This window comes from Mus caroli, unplaced genomic scaffold (assembly GCF_978045245.1).
Source record: "Mus caroli unplaced genomic scaffold, Mus_caroli_1 scaffold_10, whole genome shotgun sequence".
Classification (NCBI taxonomy): domain Eukaryota; kingdom Metazoa; phylum Chordata; class Mammalia; order Rodentia; family Muridae; genus Mus; species Mus caroli.
The window spans coordinates 104,320,959-104,339,415 of NW_028227265.1; the positions used below are offsets into that span (position 1 = coordinate 104,320,959).

Sequence of the window (18,457 nt, forward strand, 5' to 3'; positions counted from 1 at the left end):
TCACTCTGCTGTCCCTGAACTAGGATGTCACTGCACTTAGGCATGTGACATGTGGACCTTGCATATCTTAAGCAAGCATTCTGCTACTTACTGAGCCACATCCTCAATCCAAGGACTTCAAAATGTATCTACTGTAAAATCAACTCAACAATAAAGAATTCACATGTCAAATGGCTTCCAGGGTAGGTTTTTTTCTTAAACACCCGAGAACATAAAAAAGTGTATTTCGCCGGGCGTGGTGGCGCACGCCTTTAATCCCAGCACTCGGGAGGCAGAGGCAGGCGGATTTCTGAGTTGAGGCCAGCCTGGTCTACAAAATGAGTTCCAGGACAGCCAAGGCTACACAGAGACACCCTGTCTCCAAAAACAAAACAAAACAAAAGTGTATTTCATATTGCAGTATGAAAAAGTCCACAAACCTCTTAGGAAAGAGTATTACTGTTCAAAAGATTATAAAAAATGATGTATCCGAGATAAATTACTGAGAATCATTTCAATGTGCCAATGAGCCAATTTGCATGCTGTTGCCTCATTGCTCACTCTGTGTACTGAAACACAGTGCTTTTAAAGTGTCACCTGTCAGACTTCCTACGCAATTATTACTCTCCAACAATCAAGCCAACAAAACGTGCTGTCATCATGAATCAGTTGTTACTAAGCACCATTTGAGGGCTTTTGTGTTGTGTGTGTAGGGAGGGTTGTTGTTCTTGTATAGATGATAATCTAAGCAAAAGATGATCAAAAGGAGTTGAGAATCTGGATAAGTTAATGTAAGATTGAGAGCAAAGCATATTATGAAGACATTCTTATAGTTTGGAAAAACCGTGGGTAAATCAGGGCTCAAGTTTTCTAAACCTGAGGATTCTGTTGTAACCAGTTCCTTGAAAACTCCCTTCTCAAGCTTAAAACTTCTGCCAAGTACAAACATGAAAATGGCAACGAGGAAGCAGCAGAGTATGAAATGTCCTCCTGAGAAGCCAGCTATATCAACAGCAGGCATCCTAGTGTATACATTAGGATGTATACAACCTTATGTTGCAGTAGGGAATTTTGTCTTTCCACCAGAGGCAACTCCATTTTGTGACAGTTCTGAGATTCATTTTTTATTTACAAGTAAATGAAATATTTTTTGAAAAGAAACGTAAACTCTGAGATAAGCAATATAAAGACATGGTTCTTGGCTCCACAGTGACTTGTGTGAGGGGAGGTCACGCCACTGTTTCTTTAAACAGTAAAGTTGGGCTGGTGGAGGCCACCTGCAATCCCACAAGCTAAAGGTCATCCTGGTTTACATAGTGAGTTCTAGGTCAGCCAGGACTATGTGTTGAGACTGTTGGAAGAAGAAAAGCAAAACTAATATAAAATGATTTTGTTAAAAAAAAAACAAAACAAAATCCCATGATTTCTTCATGTTGGCATCCATGAAAGAATGAGATCACTTTTCAATGTGATACTCTGGTCAATGTGTGAGGTGACCAGGTGACAGCACCTGCTCTCTAGAGCAGTCTCTGAGCAAGGACTCAGTACTCGTCCAGAGTGTCTGCGCGAGGAATGGAAAGGCCCCGATCTTTAAGGGTCTGGACCTTCAGCTTCTCTGCCTCCAGTCTGGTCTGCTGTTGCACCCTCTGTTCTTCTAGGATCTCTTCAATAGACACTTGCTGAAGGGGCGTGTCACTCTCCTTCTCCAGGTCCTGCAAAACAGGCAGGTTTGAACGACTTCCCATGAAGACCAAGAACAGACAAGCTTATGGCTCTAAAGACAGCAGATTCCAGTATGTAGCTTGGCCTGCCTTTCATAATTGTGGTAAGGCCAAAGTACCCTTCTCCCTGCAAAGAGACAGGCGGCAACAAGGCTACAGAACACACATGAGTCAGACGCACAGAGTAAAAGCTCAGGCTTTATAGTCCCATTGTTAGTCAGGGTTAACTTTATATTAAAAGCTTTTCATCAAAATAAAATTTGAGTTTGGGAGATAACTTAGTGGACAAAGTTCTTGCTGTGCCCTTGTGAAGACCCAAGTTTGAATCCCTAGAAGTCACATAAAGCCACGGTGGCTACAGAAGACAAATACTGTATTTTACAATTTCAACATCAATTTAATTTCTGCGGTTTGTTGCTCAGGAAGAAGGTCTAAAACCTTGATTCAAATGTACACCACACTCCTACAGCTGTGGGCAATAAACTGTTCCTGTTTCACTAACTAGGAGTCTCTGTGGCAACCATTGATAGAAAACATCATGAGGCCTGGTAAATCATTCTTGTTTAGTCCAATACATTATTTCTCTAGTAATTTAGTCTTTAAAAATTATTTATTTATTTAAATAGGGTTTCTCTGTGTAGCCTTGGATATCCTAGAACTTCCTTTGTAGACCAGGATGACCACTGCCTCCAAATGCTAGGATTAAAGGCATGCACCACTATGCTTGAATAAATTATTTGGTTTATTAAAAATACGATTTCATTTCCCTTTAAAAAAAATACACTGTAGAAAATTTATAATAAAATCAAACACTTTAAAAATTACTTATAATTCGATATGGAACACAAATACTTTGGAGACTATTATCAATTCCCAGGTGTAGGCCAGTCTGTTATCAGAAGCATTGAATCTATGTGTATCTTCTGGGTCTGTGTTTTCAAACATGTGTGAAAGTCTGAAGACAGCTTGGTGGAGTCCACTGCTCCTTCCACATTCACTTGAGTTATGGGATTTCAAGCCTCTGCTTGTCAGCCTTGCACACTCTCGCAGGCCTAGGAACTGCTTTTGTTCTGTGGTGCTAGGGGTCACACAGGCAAGCATTCTACTGCTTAGCTATGTCATCAGACCAGGCATATCTATGACTTAGAACAAAACCAAACCCATAATGAAAATAGTGACTAAATTTTGTTTTCATTTAACACAGCATGATATACTTTTTATGTCATAAATATTTAAGACCCAACTTTGTATGTAGAACTATAAACAAGCCTCACTTATCCTCTCACCCTTAAAAGTATAGGTATTATTTATATTTCTGTAACAAAGACAGCCTATACAGACAAAGTAGTGAAGTATGGCTGGACTCCCCCCATTAAGCCCAGACAGGCTCTTGGTTATTCAGCAAAAGCTGTCCTAGAATTCACTCTGCAGCCCAAGCTGCCCTGAGACACTGTCCCCTGCTAGTGAATACTGGGATTCCAGGTGTGCCAATTCAGCAGTGTTCTCATTTCTGTTCCTGTGATGCATTTCTTTTTAAAAGATTGTATTTTATTTTTATTTATGTGTCTACAGGGTACCTGCAGAGGCTGGACAAGGGTTCAGATCTTCTGGAGCTAGAGTTATAGTCAGTTATGAGATAACCCTATGTGGGCGCTGGGAATGGAACTCGTGTTCTCTAAAACAGCAGTGAGCACTCAATTATTGAACCATCTCTCCAGTTCCTTTTAAGACTTTTGATGAGATGGTCTAGAAAGACACTGATCAAAAACATCTACAGATGTTTCAGTCTGCAAGTTAACTGACACAGGCCTCCAAGGTTGCAGAGCTCAGCACTGTGGTATCAGATGGAGGGCTCTCACCAGGAGATTAGAAGCCACACTAGTTGCATAAGTCACTTGAGTCAAAGGTTATCTGCTAAAAACTATATAATCAGCCAACCTTTCCCGCATAACCCTGGGATGAAGAAAAGACTTTCTTAGCTCTCTTCCTAGTTTTCAGTATGTTACTCACTGAGCTACTCACCATGACTGTGAAGCAACCATCTCTCGACAGTAAACGCCCTTAGTGCTGGAATCTTTCATCAGAGAGGCAGAACCCAGGCTGGCTGTAAACTTGTGATCTGATCCTACCTCAGCTTCCATGCCACCATGAGGTACATTAGAGACTACTTATGCAATGTAATGTTTTCCTAAAGAGATTCTAGTTATGGTTTTCTTGAGCTTTAGTACATAATTTTTTCAGACTAATTGCTGATTCACATAATCATCCTTTTTTTAAAAAATATTTTTATTAGATATTTTCTTCATTTACATTTCAAATGCTATCCCAAAAGTCCCCAGCCCTGCTCCCCTACCCACCCACTCTCACTTCTTGGCCCTGGCTTTTCCCTGTACTGAGGCATATAAAGTTTGCAATACTAAGGGGCCTCTCTTCCCAATGATAGCCAACTAGGCTATCTTCTGCTACATATGCAGCTAGAGATACAAGCTCTGGGGGTACTGGTTAGTTCATATTGTTGTTCCACCTATAGGGTTGCAGACCTCTTCCATAATTATCCTTTTAAAAAAGAATGAATATGTGCACTGTGTTCATGCCTGGTACCTACTGAAGGCATCAGCGTCCTCAAAACTTAAGTTATGGATGACTGTCAGCCGCCGTGTGGCTTCTGGGCGGATAACCAGGTGCTTTGCAAGAGCTCTTAACTGCTAAGCCATCTTTCTAGCCCTACCACAAAATATTTTAAGATGAGGTATTAATACATTTTATAGCAGCATTTGAGAAGTACGTTTATGTGCACATAAGTTTATGTGCATGCACAAGTAAAGGCTGACGTAGGGTGTCTTTACCTCTATCTTATTTTTTGAGACAGTCTCTCAAGGAACCTGGAACTCTTGGTGTGTGCTTGACTGGCTGGCCTCTGAGGTCACAGAATCTGTCTGTTTTCACCTCCCAGTGCTGGGGATCCAAACTCAGGCTCTCATGACTGTGCAGCAAACATTTACCCAGCAAGCCATCTGCCTAGCCCAGTGTGTTGGAGACAGTCCAGGCTGAGCTGAAAGTCACTAGACAGCTGCGACTAAGCTGACTGTTTCCAACATAAGTCAGTCTTTAATTTCTTCCTTCCCTCTCTCTTTTGTGGTGCTGAGGATTGAATTCAAGGTTCCAGACGTGACACCGAAGCACACTGCTACTGAGCAAACCAACTCCTCCTGTCCCATTAATTTCAGCCAGTCTCACCAGTATTTTGATTTTCCTAGCAAACCCAATAGGATTCAAGTTTAAATATACTTAAGAAAATGTGAATAAAAACTTATCTATGTAACACACATGTATGTATACATATAATCAACTTCTATTATGTATGCATACAAATACATAGCAAGCAGTATTTCAACAAATGTGATTAACATTTAATATCTGGTCTTTCTGGCACAAATATTCATGTCTCTTCTCTCTGGCCATAAGCTCTATTCTGAAATCTCAGAATGGCTTTTCCTAACCTGTTTCTGTTTTTTCCCCTTTAAAAACACATACAACACTTTCCTCAAATGTTGCCAGTTAACTCCATGCCATGAAGACCTACTTGTAACCTACAATTTAATTTTACTTTTTAAATTATGTACATGTGGGGGTGGTATATGCATTTGACACAGGTGCCCTGTGATCCCCTGGAGACTGAGTTATAGGCAATTGTGAGATTGGAACCAAACTCAGGTCCTCAGTGAGAACAGTGTGTGCTCCTAACTACTGAGCCATCGCTCTAAGTTCCTAACCAGTTATTTAAATTAACATATTTCAACATGTAAATCTGTTGTTTTCAGTTGCATTAGGGACTTTACCACTGTGACAGACTCCAGCTCTAAACTGTACCTTTATATGTCAGGACAGGTAATTTAAATTCTGTAACTTTCTGCTTTTGAGATTAAATACTACATGACTATGTTATTTGTTCTTGTTTTTTTTTTCTTTTTTCTTTTGAAACACAGATTATATTGGAGCTCAGGCTGGCCTCAAACTCACTATGTAGCATATCATAGCCTCGGTGGTGGTTTGAATATGCTTGGCCCAGAGAGTGGCACTATTTGGGGGTGTGTCACTGTGAGCATGGGTTTTAGGACCCTCATCCTAGCTGGTCTTCTCCTGTCTGCCTTTGGAACAAGACGTAGAACTCTCAGCTCCTCCTGCACCATGCCTGCTTAGATGCTACCATGCTCTCACCTTGATGACAATGGACTGAACCTCTGATGTGGAAACTTCTAGTTTCTTTGGAAAGTGAATTATGTCAAATGGTGTTTTGCTGGGGCAGACACAGGTGAAAGGATATTTTGCTAAAGCAGACATGGGAAAGGACACATGATGTTAAGAAGAAAGGTAAATATAACCTAACAGGTGATGGACAACGATGGATGGTATTGGTACGCCTTGCCATTCCTTAATGGTCATCATTTGTCTTGAATTCATAGGAAAAAATGATTAAAAAAACTTGTGGTGATGTTTGGCAGTTTCTCGCCATTGGCAGAGTGATGTCAGCTGATATAGACTTATTTAGTGTTTCACTGAGGAAAGACCTGTGGGAGGAGTATAAACAGACAGTGACTGGGAGCTTGCATAGCTAGCTTGGCAGCACTTCATTCGTCTTGAGTTTTTGTCATCGCTGATCTTCACTTTGTTGAGAGAGGCATGGCAGAGAACTCCTGGTGTCCTTGCTGGTCCTGACTGGTGCCTATTCGGCAGAGGGAAGCCTGGCTGTTTTGTGCTACTACTGATTTGTGTTTGCTATTCTGACACTACTGAACTGGACTTCTAGTATATATCCTGACAGTGCAAACTGGATTTGTTCCAAAGAACTATTTCTAAACAGGTGCGCTTCTCACAACCCTCATGTCTTAATAACCTTTCTTTCCCACTACCTCTGGTGAATGGTGGGTTAGAAGGAAGGTTAAAGCATTTAAGAACCCTTATTAAAAGTAGGATTTGAAAAATCTAAGCCTACACTGAACCTGTTAGCCAGCCCCAATTAAATGTTCTTTATAAGAGTTGTCTTGGTCATGGTGTCTGTTCATAGTAGTAAAACCCTAATTAAGACAGAAGTTGGTACCAGGGTCTGGGGTATGGCTGTGATAAGCCTGACCATGCTTTTGTTTGGAAGATTTGGGGACTTTGGGTTTAGAAAACAGTGGAATGGTTTAAATGGGGCTTATTGGGCTATCCTAGTAGGAGTATGGAAGACTTTGTTACTGAGAGTGATTTGAATTGTGAGGACCTGGCCCAAGAGGCTTCAATGGAGAAGAATGTTAGTATGCAGCCTAAAGACTGTTTTTGTGATATTTTGGTAAAGAATGTGGCTGCTGGGGCTGGCGAGATGGTTCAGCGGGTAAGAGCACTGACTGCTCTTCTGAAGGTCCTCAGTTCAAATCTCAGCAACCACATGGTGGCTCACAACCACCCGTAATGAGATCTGATGCCCTCTTCTGAGGTGTCTGAAGTCAGCTACAGTGTACTTACATATAATAATAAATAAATCTTAAAAAAAAAAAAAAAGAATGTGGCTACTTTTTGCCATTATCTGAAGAGTCTGCCTGAGGCTAAGGTGACAAAATTTAGATTTCTTCTTTTGACAAAGGAAGTCTCAAAACAGTCCAGTACAAATTCTGCTGTGTGGTTACTTAAGTTCACTCCTCTTATGAAAAGCATTTTAATGAAAAGGAACAAGTTGAGAAAGGAAAAATATAAAATGCATGATTCAAGTAATAAAGGGGCACTAGGAAGTGAAATGGAGCTGCATCCCATGTTTAAGACGATGAACAGATTAAGGGAGCCGTGACTTTGGGCCTAAGTCCCACATAGCTAAATTTAGGCCTGAGCATGGTAATACACACCTTTAATCCCAGGAGCCTAAGGCAAGCAGATCTCTGAGTTCAAGGCCAGCCTGGTATAGAACAAGTTCCAAGTAGAGAAAAGCTTAAATCCAGGCATGGTGGTGCATGCCTTTGATGCCAGCATTCAGGAGACAGAGCCATGCAGATCTGAGTTCAAGGTCTCAATCTACAAAGCAAGTTCCAGGACAGCTATGCCTTAGGGAGAGAAAGAGATGCAAAACAGAAAGCTGTTTGATAATGTAATAGAACAAGGGGGCCATGTTCTAGCTCCTGCAAGGCAGCTTTGGTCATGTGGCTCTGGCTTTAGAGTCAAAAATAGAAGGGACTACTGAGACAATTGATGCTGGTTAGCTGGAGATAAGAATATAGTGGTGATTAAGAAGAGACCAGCATCACTGAGGTGAAATCTGGGAAGTGTTTTCTGAGAGCACAAAGAAGCTGTGTTCCAGAGAGAGCCAATGTTGTACCTTGTGCTGCAGCTGTACTTGGTAATGTGTAAGAGTCACCCAGGTGGTACTGGTTTTGAAGGTATGAAGGGGTCATGGAGAGCAGCTGAGGCTTGGTACTGTGCAAGGGCCTGGAAGGTTATTGATAAAGGTGGAGCCTCAGTTGTAGTTGACAACCCAGGACTAAAGGAGTCATGCAAAGAAGTTGAAGCTTGGTACCATGAAAAGAGCCTATGAGACGGTACTGGTGAAGCCTAGTTGTAGCAGAAAACCCCAGTGTATTGAAGATACCAGTACTATGGAATGATCACCAAGAACAGCAGCAGTAGTGGAGTGGAGCAACCTGAGCTTAGAGTGCTACAGAGGGCAGAGCTGGAGAAGTGACCCAAGCCCTTTTGTGAAGCCCAGAAGATCATGTGTGGACCCCAGACACTGGAACAAGAAGCTGTAATGCTGAAGTTGCCTTACAGACCGTAAGATTTTCAAGATGCCAGAGCTGTGGGATACCCTCTGAGGAAAGATGCCAACAGGGAGTGGAACCAGCCAAAGAGAACTGTGCTGCAGTAAACAAAGATGAAAGGAGTTGGAAGTCTGAAGAGTGCTTTGACGACAGACATGAAGATGCAGAGTTTGGAGTTTGCCCAGCTGGGATTTGGTCGTATTTGTTCTAGCATTTACTCACTATGATATTTTGGAACGGTAGTGTATATCCTGTGATGTTTTAGTTGTGTGATCTGCTTTGACTTTAAGTGATTGAATGAATCTCATAAGACTTTGAACTTTTAATTGTTGAGACTGCAATATACTATGGGGGCTCTGGAAGTTGGACTAAATGTATTTTGCATTATGCTACAATGCAGACTCATGTTTGACAAGCCTATGAGGGCCAGGGAGTGGCACTATTGGAGGTGTGGCCTTGTTGGAAGATGGGCTTTCATACTCTCAGCCTAACTGCCTGGAGGCCAGTCTTCTGCTGTTGGCCTTTGGAACAAGATGCACAACTCTTAGCATCTTCAGCCCCATGCCTGCCTGGAAGCTGCCATGCTTCCCACCATGGAAACCTGTAAGCCAGCCCCAATTAAATATTGTCCTTTATAAGAGTTGCGGTGTCTGTTCACAGCAGTAAAACCCTATCTAAGACAGTTTCAAACTAGAGGAGTTCCACCTACCACAGCTTCCTAACTGCTGGGATTTTAGACATGTGCCACCATACCTAGCAATGCTGTCTCTTTCTTTCCAGTTGAGAGAATGTGGAATAATATATATGTGTCCCACCCTTGCACAGGCCATGTTAATCTTTGTACTGTTTGGACCTTAGTATAAGTGCTATTGAAGCAAATACCAGCAATATTGTTTTCTATCCGACAAAGTCAACAATATTTTGCTAGTGAAATCAAATCTTTAAAATGCCAAAGGTCACAGACTAACATTAATTACTTTCTGTAGTGTTGCTCTGGCAACTACAGCTTCCCTAGTTGCCGACTTCCTGTGGGAAGCTTGGTGAAATTGGAAAGCAGCAGCCAACATCAATACCCAGATGCACAGCAGTTTAACAGTCTCACTTACTATTTCTCCTAGTAGGACCACATTTTCTCCTCTGACCACGAAAATCCCTCGAGGAATATCACCATACTTTTTGCCCACATGAATTCGTTCCACAGTCTGATGGAGCACTAAGTTAGCTATAAGCACACAAAGAAGAAACAGATATTTAGTTCACACTGTTGAGTATAAAGTCTATAACTCAATTATTTATTTTTAAAATTTTATCAATTTTGACAAGCCATTTATGAGAATTTGCTTTATTGTGTGTGTGTGTGGGGGGGTGCAGGGTCCCAGGGTCCCACTCTAGCCTCAGCTGGCCTGGAAGTCCTGATCCAGCATTTGTGGTGATTCTCCTGCTTCACATGCTATACATGCTGAGACTACAGGCATGTTCAGTTTTAGGAGACTTTCAAACAAGTAAAGAGTATTTCCGACTATGCTGTGCTAATGAACGAATGATGGTAGGAATAGGTTACTTCTATGTCATTTCCTGCCAGTATCAACATGGTCCCTAGGGAAATATAAATGAGTGGAAAGCTGGAAAACTTGAGCCTAGCCAACTATTAAGATTGAAAGTCTGCATTTTTAGAAGGAGAGCTTCCTTACTGTGTGAATATATGTATGTGATGACTTTAGTGAGATTTAATAAGTTTTTAGTAATTAGGACTCATGTAATCCAAACTAAATTTTATGGGTTAGGACACAACAACGATTTATATAATGTGCATGGTAATCTTGGTATTTGCTTTTTATCTCTTCATAGCACTTACATCAATTTAACTTAAGGTTTAGAACATTTTCTTCTTTAAAATCTTTTTCTCCTTTGAATTAGTACTATTTGTCTTACTTGAAGTAAAACAGAAGTTGTTTTGCTTTGATCTGTTTCCAAAGTGACCCTCTTGCTCTACCCATAAGTCCCTGGGACCCAGGCGCACGGCTGGCTGTTTACACCTTCTATGTTTGCCCTTTCAGCTATGTTTGCCCTCACATTCAAATCCAGGAACCCAGCAGATGACCAACAAGTGTCGGTGTGAATGGAGAGGTTTCTTACACCAAAGGGAGAAATAGATCTCTTCCTTCAGAAAGTGCAGACAGATGACTAAATCTCATGTATTCCTGTATGTAAACTACTGAGTTTATCTGTGTTCTGCCCCCAACAAGAGTTTCAGGAAATGGCTTTGACCCTATTCTCACTGGACAGGGAAGGATTACCTCCAGGAAATGATTTTAAGACTAACTTTAAACCTGGCGCCCTCTAGTGGGGGAAATAAGTGTAAATCAGTTTTAGAATACAAACTTGTGAATGAACATACAAGGTTTTGAAACACCTAATCATAACTCTAAAACAATTTACTTGTCGGGTGTGGTGGCGCACGCCTTTAATCCCAGCACTTGGGAGGCAGAGGCAGGCAGATTTCTGAGTTCGAGGACAGTCAGGGCTACACAGAGAAACCCTGTCTCGAAAAACCAAAAGCCAAAAAAAAAAAAAAAAAAAAATTACTCACCCAATACTTCCATTAGGCTGACACTTGTGGAAAAGTTAGATAAGTAAATTTCAGTATGAAGTAGTGCAAAAAATTTTTTGGGATCATAACCAATACATACCAAATTGATCAATGCTTCTTAAAAAACCTATAAGTGTCCTTCCATCTCGAAGTAGGACCAAGTGCTTTTCTGGGGAAAGGAGAAAAGATCTTTAAAACAAAGGTGTCAGTTTCAGTGAACTTATACAGTATCAATAAAAATTCAGTTAATAGTTGTCTAAGCGGTACCAGACCCTCTTCTAATGTATTTAGGATAGAGCTTGGTGTAAAACACAGGATGGAAGACTGTAGCCTGGGATTTAAATGACATCAGTACTGCAGAGACTTGGAGCAGTTAGTGCTGTTGAGCTAGAAAAGGACACTGAGTAGCCAGGAAAGCAAGCGGTTCTGGCTCTGATGTTACATTCAACCCTTTTAGCATCATATAATTTCTCTACCTTAAATAGAGAAGCTTAAGTCTAGATGGCTTTATTTTTCTGAGAGGGTTTTACTAACCTAGTTGAGCTCATATTCAGGATAACCTAGAAACCCCTCCCCTCATTTTTTTAATAAAAGATGTAGTTTATACATATTGAGTACACTGCAGCTGTCTTCAGACACACCAGAAGAGGGCATCAGATCCCATTACAGATGGTTGTGAGACACCATGTGGTTGCTGGGAATTGAACTCAGGACCTCTGGAAGAGCAGTCAGTGCTCAGTGCTGCCGAGCCATCTCTCCAGCCCCAGCCTTGAACTCTTAAAGCCTTGCCTCCATCTAAATTCTGGGATTATGGAAGTTTTAGTTACTTTCATCATTGGCTAAATTTCAATTACCTTAATCCTAGAATTATTTCAACATTTGTATCCAATCAAGGAAATCTGAAATGAAAACAATGCTTTAGAGTGGCTGGCTGGGTGTGTAGCTGAGAAGCCAAGCCCCTAAACCCTAGGCTCAATCCCCAGCACCAAAACTAAAATTTAGAAATGCCTCAGACAGGCAAGATGTGATAGAGATCTAGAACAGGAATTCAAGTAAAAGCTTAAAAAAAAATTATGTGTTGTGTTTGTCTGTGCACATGCTTGGACAGACCAGAAGTTGGCATCAGACGCCTTAGAAGTGGAGTTACAAACAGTTCTCAGGGAACCACGGACATGGGTGCTGGAAATCACGCTGGTCCTCAGGAAGAGAAAGAAGTATGCATATGTAACCACTGAGCAGTCTCATTAGACTGAATTAAACATTTACTGAAAGCTCTAAACCAACGGTTCTCAACCTGGGGGTAGCAACCCCTTTAAGATCAGACAACCCTTTCACAGAGGCTGCCTATCAGATATCAGATATTTACAATTTATTACATTAGTAAAGTTAGTTCTTGGTTTTGTTTTCTTTGTTTTTTTTTAAACAAAGAATCTTTTTTTAAGATTTATTTGATTATATGTAAGTACACTGTAGCTGTCTTCAGACACTCCAGAAGAGGGAGTCAGATCTCATTACGGATGGTTGTGAGCCACCATGTGGTTGCTGGGATTTGAACTCCAGACCTTTGGAAGAACAGTTGGGTGCTCTTACCCACTGAGCCATCTCACCAGCCCTGGTTTTGTTTTCGTGTGTGTGTGTGTGTGTGTGAAAGATTCATAGCCCCACCAGCTTTTTTTTCTTCTTTTGGTTTTTTGAAACATGTTTTCTTTGGTTTTAGTTTTGGCTGTTCTGGAACTAGCTCTGTAGACTAGGCTGTCCTTGAACACAAAGATCCACCTGCTTCTGCCTCTCGAGTGTGAGGATTAAGGTTTGTGCCACTATGGCCTACAAAGTTACAGCTATGAAGTAGTAACAAAAATAAATTTATGGTAGAGGGTCGCCACAACATGAGGAACTGTCTTAAAGAGTTGTTGAACGAAGAAGGTTGAGGACCATTGCTCTAAACTATTCTGAGGTCTCAAAGTCACCAACCTCATGAATTTATATTCACTGTAGGATGAAAGCAAAAAAATTACATCTTACAATAAATCCAACTGAATAATTAAACAGTAGGATGAAGGACACACCAAAGCAATCACAGAAAGTGTGATGTGGGGGACTCTGAAGTGTGATAAGCATCGTTTAGAAAAGCAAGCAAAGGAGGGGTGGGGAAAAAAAAGAAAAGCAAGATTTCAACCAGTAATTTCTTTAATGCTATGCATAAAGTACTTTTGGTTTTTTTTTTCTTTTTATTTTAAAAGATTTATTTATTTATTATATCTAAGTACACTGTAGCTATCTTCAGACACTCCCAAAGAGGGTGTCAGATCTCACTACGATGACTGTGAGCCACCATGTGGTTGCTGGGATTTGAACTCAGGACCTTCGGAAGAGCAGTCACTGCTCTTACTCACTGTGCCATCTCACCAGCCCGGTTTTTTTTCTTTTTAAGACAGGGTCTCACTGTATAGCTCTGGCTGTCCTGAAACTCTATAAACTAGGCTGGCCTTAAACTCACAGAGACCCACCTACCTCTGTAGGATTAATGCACTTAGGAGACACATAATGTGTTTCATTATGCCCAGCTCAAAAATAAAGCGCATACACCAAGCCAGGCGTGGCAGTGAATGCCCTTCTCCCCAGCGTTTCTCTGTATAGACCTGGCTGCCCTGGAACTCACTCTGTAGACCAGGCTGGCCCAAACTCACTTATCGCCTACCTCTGCTGAATGCTGGGATTAAAGGTGTGTGCCACTAGTGCCCAGCATAAAGCATTTTCTGTCTGAAAAGAGGGGCAATGAGTCTCCTCTAAAGGAATTATGTCATCATTAGCTATAATTAAGTATCATAAGCATGCAAATCTTAATTATGTAAGACTTAAAAAAAGAAACTAGACCTATCCAGGTCGGATCTTTAAGGATAAATAAATTTTGGCTATGAGAAAGAGAAAGTGGAAAGGAAAGATTCGAGAATCTGTAAATTAGTATAAGGGGAAGTAGCATGTTCACATTGGGCTCCAAGTGAAAACAAAGAACAGGAGCTAAAGTCTGAAAAGTATTGAAGGCAAGTTTAACTTCAAAACAATGAGGAAACATGAAAGACTGATGTATAGAAAAATTGGTTTTTCCGACATCTTAGTGAGGCTGCAGTGGTCTGGTCCACACGACTCTCTGAGCTTCACCATGCCGCCCAAAGACGACAAGAAGAAGAAAGATGCCGGAAAGTCGGCCAAAAAGGACAAAGACCCAGTAAATAAATCTGGTGGCAAGGCCAAGAAGAAGTGGTCCAAAGGCAAAGTTCGGGACAAGTTGAACAATCTTGTCCTGTTTGACAAAGCCACATAGGACAAGCTCTGTAAGGAAGTTCCCAACTATAAGCTTATTACTCCAGCCTCGGTCTCCGAGAGACTGAAGATTCGTGGCTCCTTGGCCAGGGTAGCCCTTCAGGAGCTCCTTAGTAAAGGACTTATCAAGCTGGTTTCAAAGCACAGAGCCCAAGTCATTTACCCCAGAAACACAAAGGGTGGAGACGCCCCAGCTGCTGGGGAAGATGCATGAACAGGTTCAATCAGCTGTGCATTTGGGAAAATAAAACTTTATTGAATCAAAAAAAAAAAAGGAAAGGAAGAAAAATTGGAAGTTATGATGCTAAGCCCGACTAGAATGTCTAGAGATGTAGAGAAAACAAACCAAACATGCAACTCAGACACCTAGTTTAGAGAACAGTAAAGTCTAGAGAACTAAGAAAATCCTCAAGAACTAGAGTTGGAGAAACCAAGAAAACAACAGAGGGCAGGTTCTATGGCTCGGTGGCTAAGAGCACTTACTGCTCTTCTAGGGGACCCAGGCTCACTTCCCAGCTCACACTACCTGATGTCAGTTCCTGCATGCACATAATCAATGTAAGCATACATGTACACATACATATAAATACCTAAATAAACCTTTAAAAAAACTCAAACACACAACACAATGCACAGCTGCACTTAAAAGGAAGGCCTTACATTTATAACTATGAATACAGCTTCGAGGGGCTAGAGAACTGGCTCAACAGTGAAGAACAACACTGCTTCTCTTATACACCATGAGGTTTGGCTCTAACTCCAGATCCAGGGCACTTGATGCCCTCCTTCTGGCATCCTGCACACATGCACTTCATATAAATTCATTATTTATGTAGGCACAAACATATAAACAGTATGTAAATAATCTTTAAAAATTCATAGGAAAAAATACACATGAATATAAATAAATCTTTAAAAATATTACAGCTTTGGGCTGGAGATGGCTCAGCGGTTAAGAGCACTGTCTGCTTTTCCAGAGGTCCTGAGTTCAATTCTCAGCAACCACATGGTGGCTCACAACCATCTGTAATGAGATCTGGTGCCCTCTTCTGGTGTGTCTGAAGACGGCTACAAGATACTTATAGATACTAAATAAATCTTAAAAAAAAAAAATATATATATATATATATGTATATATATATATATATATATAAAATCTTCAATCAAAGCTAGGCAAGGTGGCCCATGTCTTTAACCCCAGAATTCTTGTTTGTTTTTCGAGACAGGGTTTCTCTGTGTAGCCCTGGCTGTCCTGGAACTCACTTTGTAGACCAGGCTGGCCTGGAACTCACAGTGATCTGCCTGCCTTTGCCTTCTGAGTACTGGGATTTGAGCCACAATTACACAGTAACCCCAGAACTTTACAAACAGAGACAGAAGGAATGCTATGATTTAAAGGGGCCAGCCTGGCGACTGCCCTTTCAAAAATGAACCAAACCAGTAAAAAAAAATTAACAAAACCCCAAAGCTTCTGACAGCAAAATCCAGACAGCAAAGATGGTCAGCAGAGTCAAAGCTGGAGTGCACTGGGGTACTCATGAAGGGATGCGAATCTGATGGAGACACACCACTGAGCTATATCTGAGCTAGGAAGACTCAAGCATAGCTGAACCAGGCATGATGGCACCTATCTTAAATCAGAGCAAGGGAGAGCAGAGGCAGGGGCATTCTAGGATAGCCAGGATCATGGAGAGATCCTGTCTCAAACCAAGAACAAACAAAACAAAAAACAAGCAATAACAACAAAAACAAAACAACTCGAAAAACCAAAAAGTCCCATAAAGACTGGGACAGACACTTTCTAAAGGTTGTATATCAAATGAAAGGGTCTGAGATCCACAAAGTACAAGAAGGCTTGAGAACATAAGCAAGTTTAGTAAGATAGCAGACTTGTTAGAAGCTTCGGTAAGGACTGGAGAGATGGCTCAGTGGTTAAGAGCTCCGACTGCTCTTCTGAAGGTCATGAGTTCAAATCCCAGCAACCACATGATGGCTCACAACCATCCATAATGAAACCTGATACTCTCTTGTGGTGTGTCTGAAGACAGTTGCAGAGTACTTACATATAAGTAAATAAATCTTAAAAAAAAAAAAAAAAAAGCTTCGGTAATTCAGGTATCTAAGGAAAGGTGAAGGCAAAAAGTTCCACTAAGAGTATTTCATCACACTTCATAGATAGGCTTATAAAGTAGTGTATATGTGTATGCAGCTAGGATACACATATAAATATATATTAATATCTATACCTGTAATATATGAGCAAAGTTTAATATGTTTGTCCCAGTCAATATAATCACAGCTGCTCTCTAATTTGCAAACTCACACAAAATATTTTTACTTGTCTGAAGTTGTATAAACCACTTTGCTTTTGAAAAGTCACAGTATTAAAATGATTTTAAAATGCTGATTATAGACCTGAGAGATGGCTCAGTGCTAAAGAGTACTGTCTGCTCTTCCAGAGGACCCTGGTTCGAGTCCCAGTACCCTCTTCTGTTCTCTCCAGCACCAGGCAAGCACGAAGTGCACATACATACATGCTCACATACAGCTTTTTTTTAAAATGCTGCTTTAAAAGTTATATTCATCCCAGCACTTGGGAGGCAGAGGCAGGCGGATTTCTGAGTTCGAGGCCAGCCTGGTCTACAAAGTGAGTTCCAGGACAGCCAGGGCTACACAGAGAAACCCTGTCTCGAAAAACCAAAAAAAAAAAAAAAAAAAAAGTTATATTCAAGGAATCATACACAGGTAAGAATTGGGGGCAGGGCAATGAAAGTGGAGGCTGGAGAGATGGTTCAGAAGAGCACGTGTTGCTCTTGCAGAAGATCCGAGTTCCTTTCTCAGCACCCACACTGTGACTCTGTAACTCGGTCCATAACGCCAATTCCAGAGGATCCCAAGAAGAGAAAGTCATCTGGCTTCGTGGATACCAATATGTCCGAGGTTTAATTACATGTGGACGAGACATGAATACACAACAAATTAAACCTTTAAAAAAACCGAAATTGTAACCTCTTTATTTGTACAGGACTAACCTCCTTTTAGTAAAAGCAAAACTGTCAAACAGAAAAGAGTACGTTTGAAGTGACTTAGCATTGGCAGAAAAGCCTTATTATGTCTGGCACCTGTCTCTACAACTTTAATCTGAAAGTGCTAATGACCCTCACAGAAAAAGGAGAGTGCTAGTGGCTATCCAACAGAAAGCCTACGTTCTCTGCTAATTAAATTCAACTGCTGTTGTCTTAACATTGTCGGGTATGGTGAGTCCTTTCTAGAAGCAATCTCCATCCATTCACTGTCAAACGTGAACTATATGCACGCGAAGGAAGTCGCCTGGGCCACTTCACGTTCCCAAGTCGGATGCTGCGCCCCTCGGAAGGCGTTTCACAGCTTGAGGGGGCGGGGAGGTGTCACCCGCTCACAGACAGAGGAGGCAGCTTGGGAATGGGGTCCATCCGAGGCTGTGAAGGCAGAATCACCCGGCCCAGGCCCAGAGATCGCTCTCTGGGCCCTTGTCGAGGGACGCCCACTCGAAAAGGGGTCCCACACCAGGCTTCCCCTGAAGGAGAGGTTAGGTACTCACTGTCGATGTCCTCGATGAGGCTGGCGGTGCCGGGCATATAGTTCATGTTTGAGCTCTCGCAAGGCTGCACCGGACGGCCGCGAGGGCGTCCAGTCGCCCGTCGGCGGGACGCGGACGGGAACCGGTCGCTCACCTGCAGCTCAGACACCGCTAGTCGCCGGAAGCGTTTCAGGTGACCCCACCCACTTCCGGTATCGCCTGCCCGTCCGCCGAAAGAGGCGTGCCGGGCGTGCGGCCGGTCGGTGGCCGACCACGTTCTCTTCCCCTCCAGTCAGTGCAATGAAGTCCAGGTCGGAAGGGCGGAGGATAGGCGTTTCCTCACGCGTGACGAGCGCTGCCCCTCGCCTCGCTTTCCAGACCCGAGGCCCGGGTTGACCCGTACGGTCCATGACCGCTCCGAGCTCGGCGTGCAAGGGGCGGGACCGGCTCGGGATTGGCTGTAGCCGTCCTATCCCCCTCCGCCGCCCGCCAATAGCGACCT

General features: G+C 42.0%; 1 protein-coding gene and 1 pseudogene across 1 annotated transcript; one reads left to right on the forward strand and one right to left on the reverse strand.

Moving 5' to 3' along the window:
• Positions 1-1,076: 1,076 nt before the first annotated feature.
• Positions 1,077-18,394, reverse strand: Lsm1 (LSM1 homolog, mRNA degradation associated). Its single transcript, XM_021169881.3, has 4 exons — positions 17,977-18,394; positions 11,176-11,244; positions 9,592-9,707; positions 1,077-1,691 (listed from the first exon to the last, which is right to left on the reverse strand). Exons 1-4 carry the CDS (start codon positions 18,020-18,022, stop codon positions 1,521-1,523), a joined length of 402 nt encoding a protein of 133 aa, XP_021025540.1. The 5' UTR covers positions 18,023-18,394; the 3' UTR covers positions 1,077-1,520.
• LOC110299920 (small ribosomal subunit protein eS25 pseudogene) lies at positions 14,236-14,610 on the forward strand (annotated as a pseudogene).
• Positions 18,395-18,457: the final 63 nt, after the last annotated feature.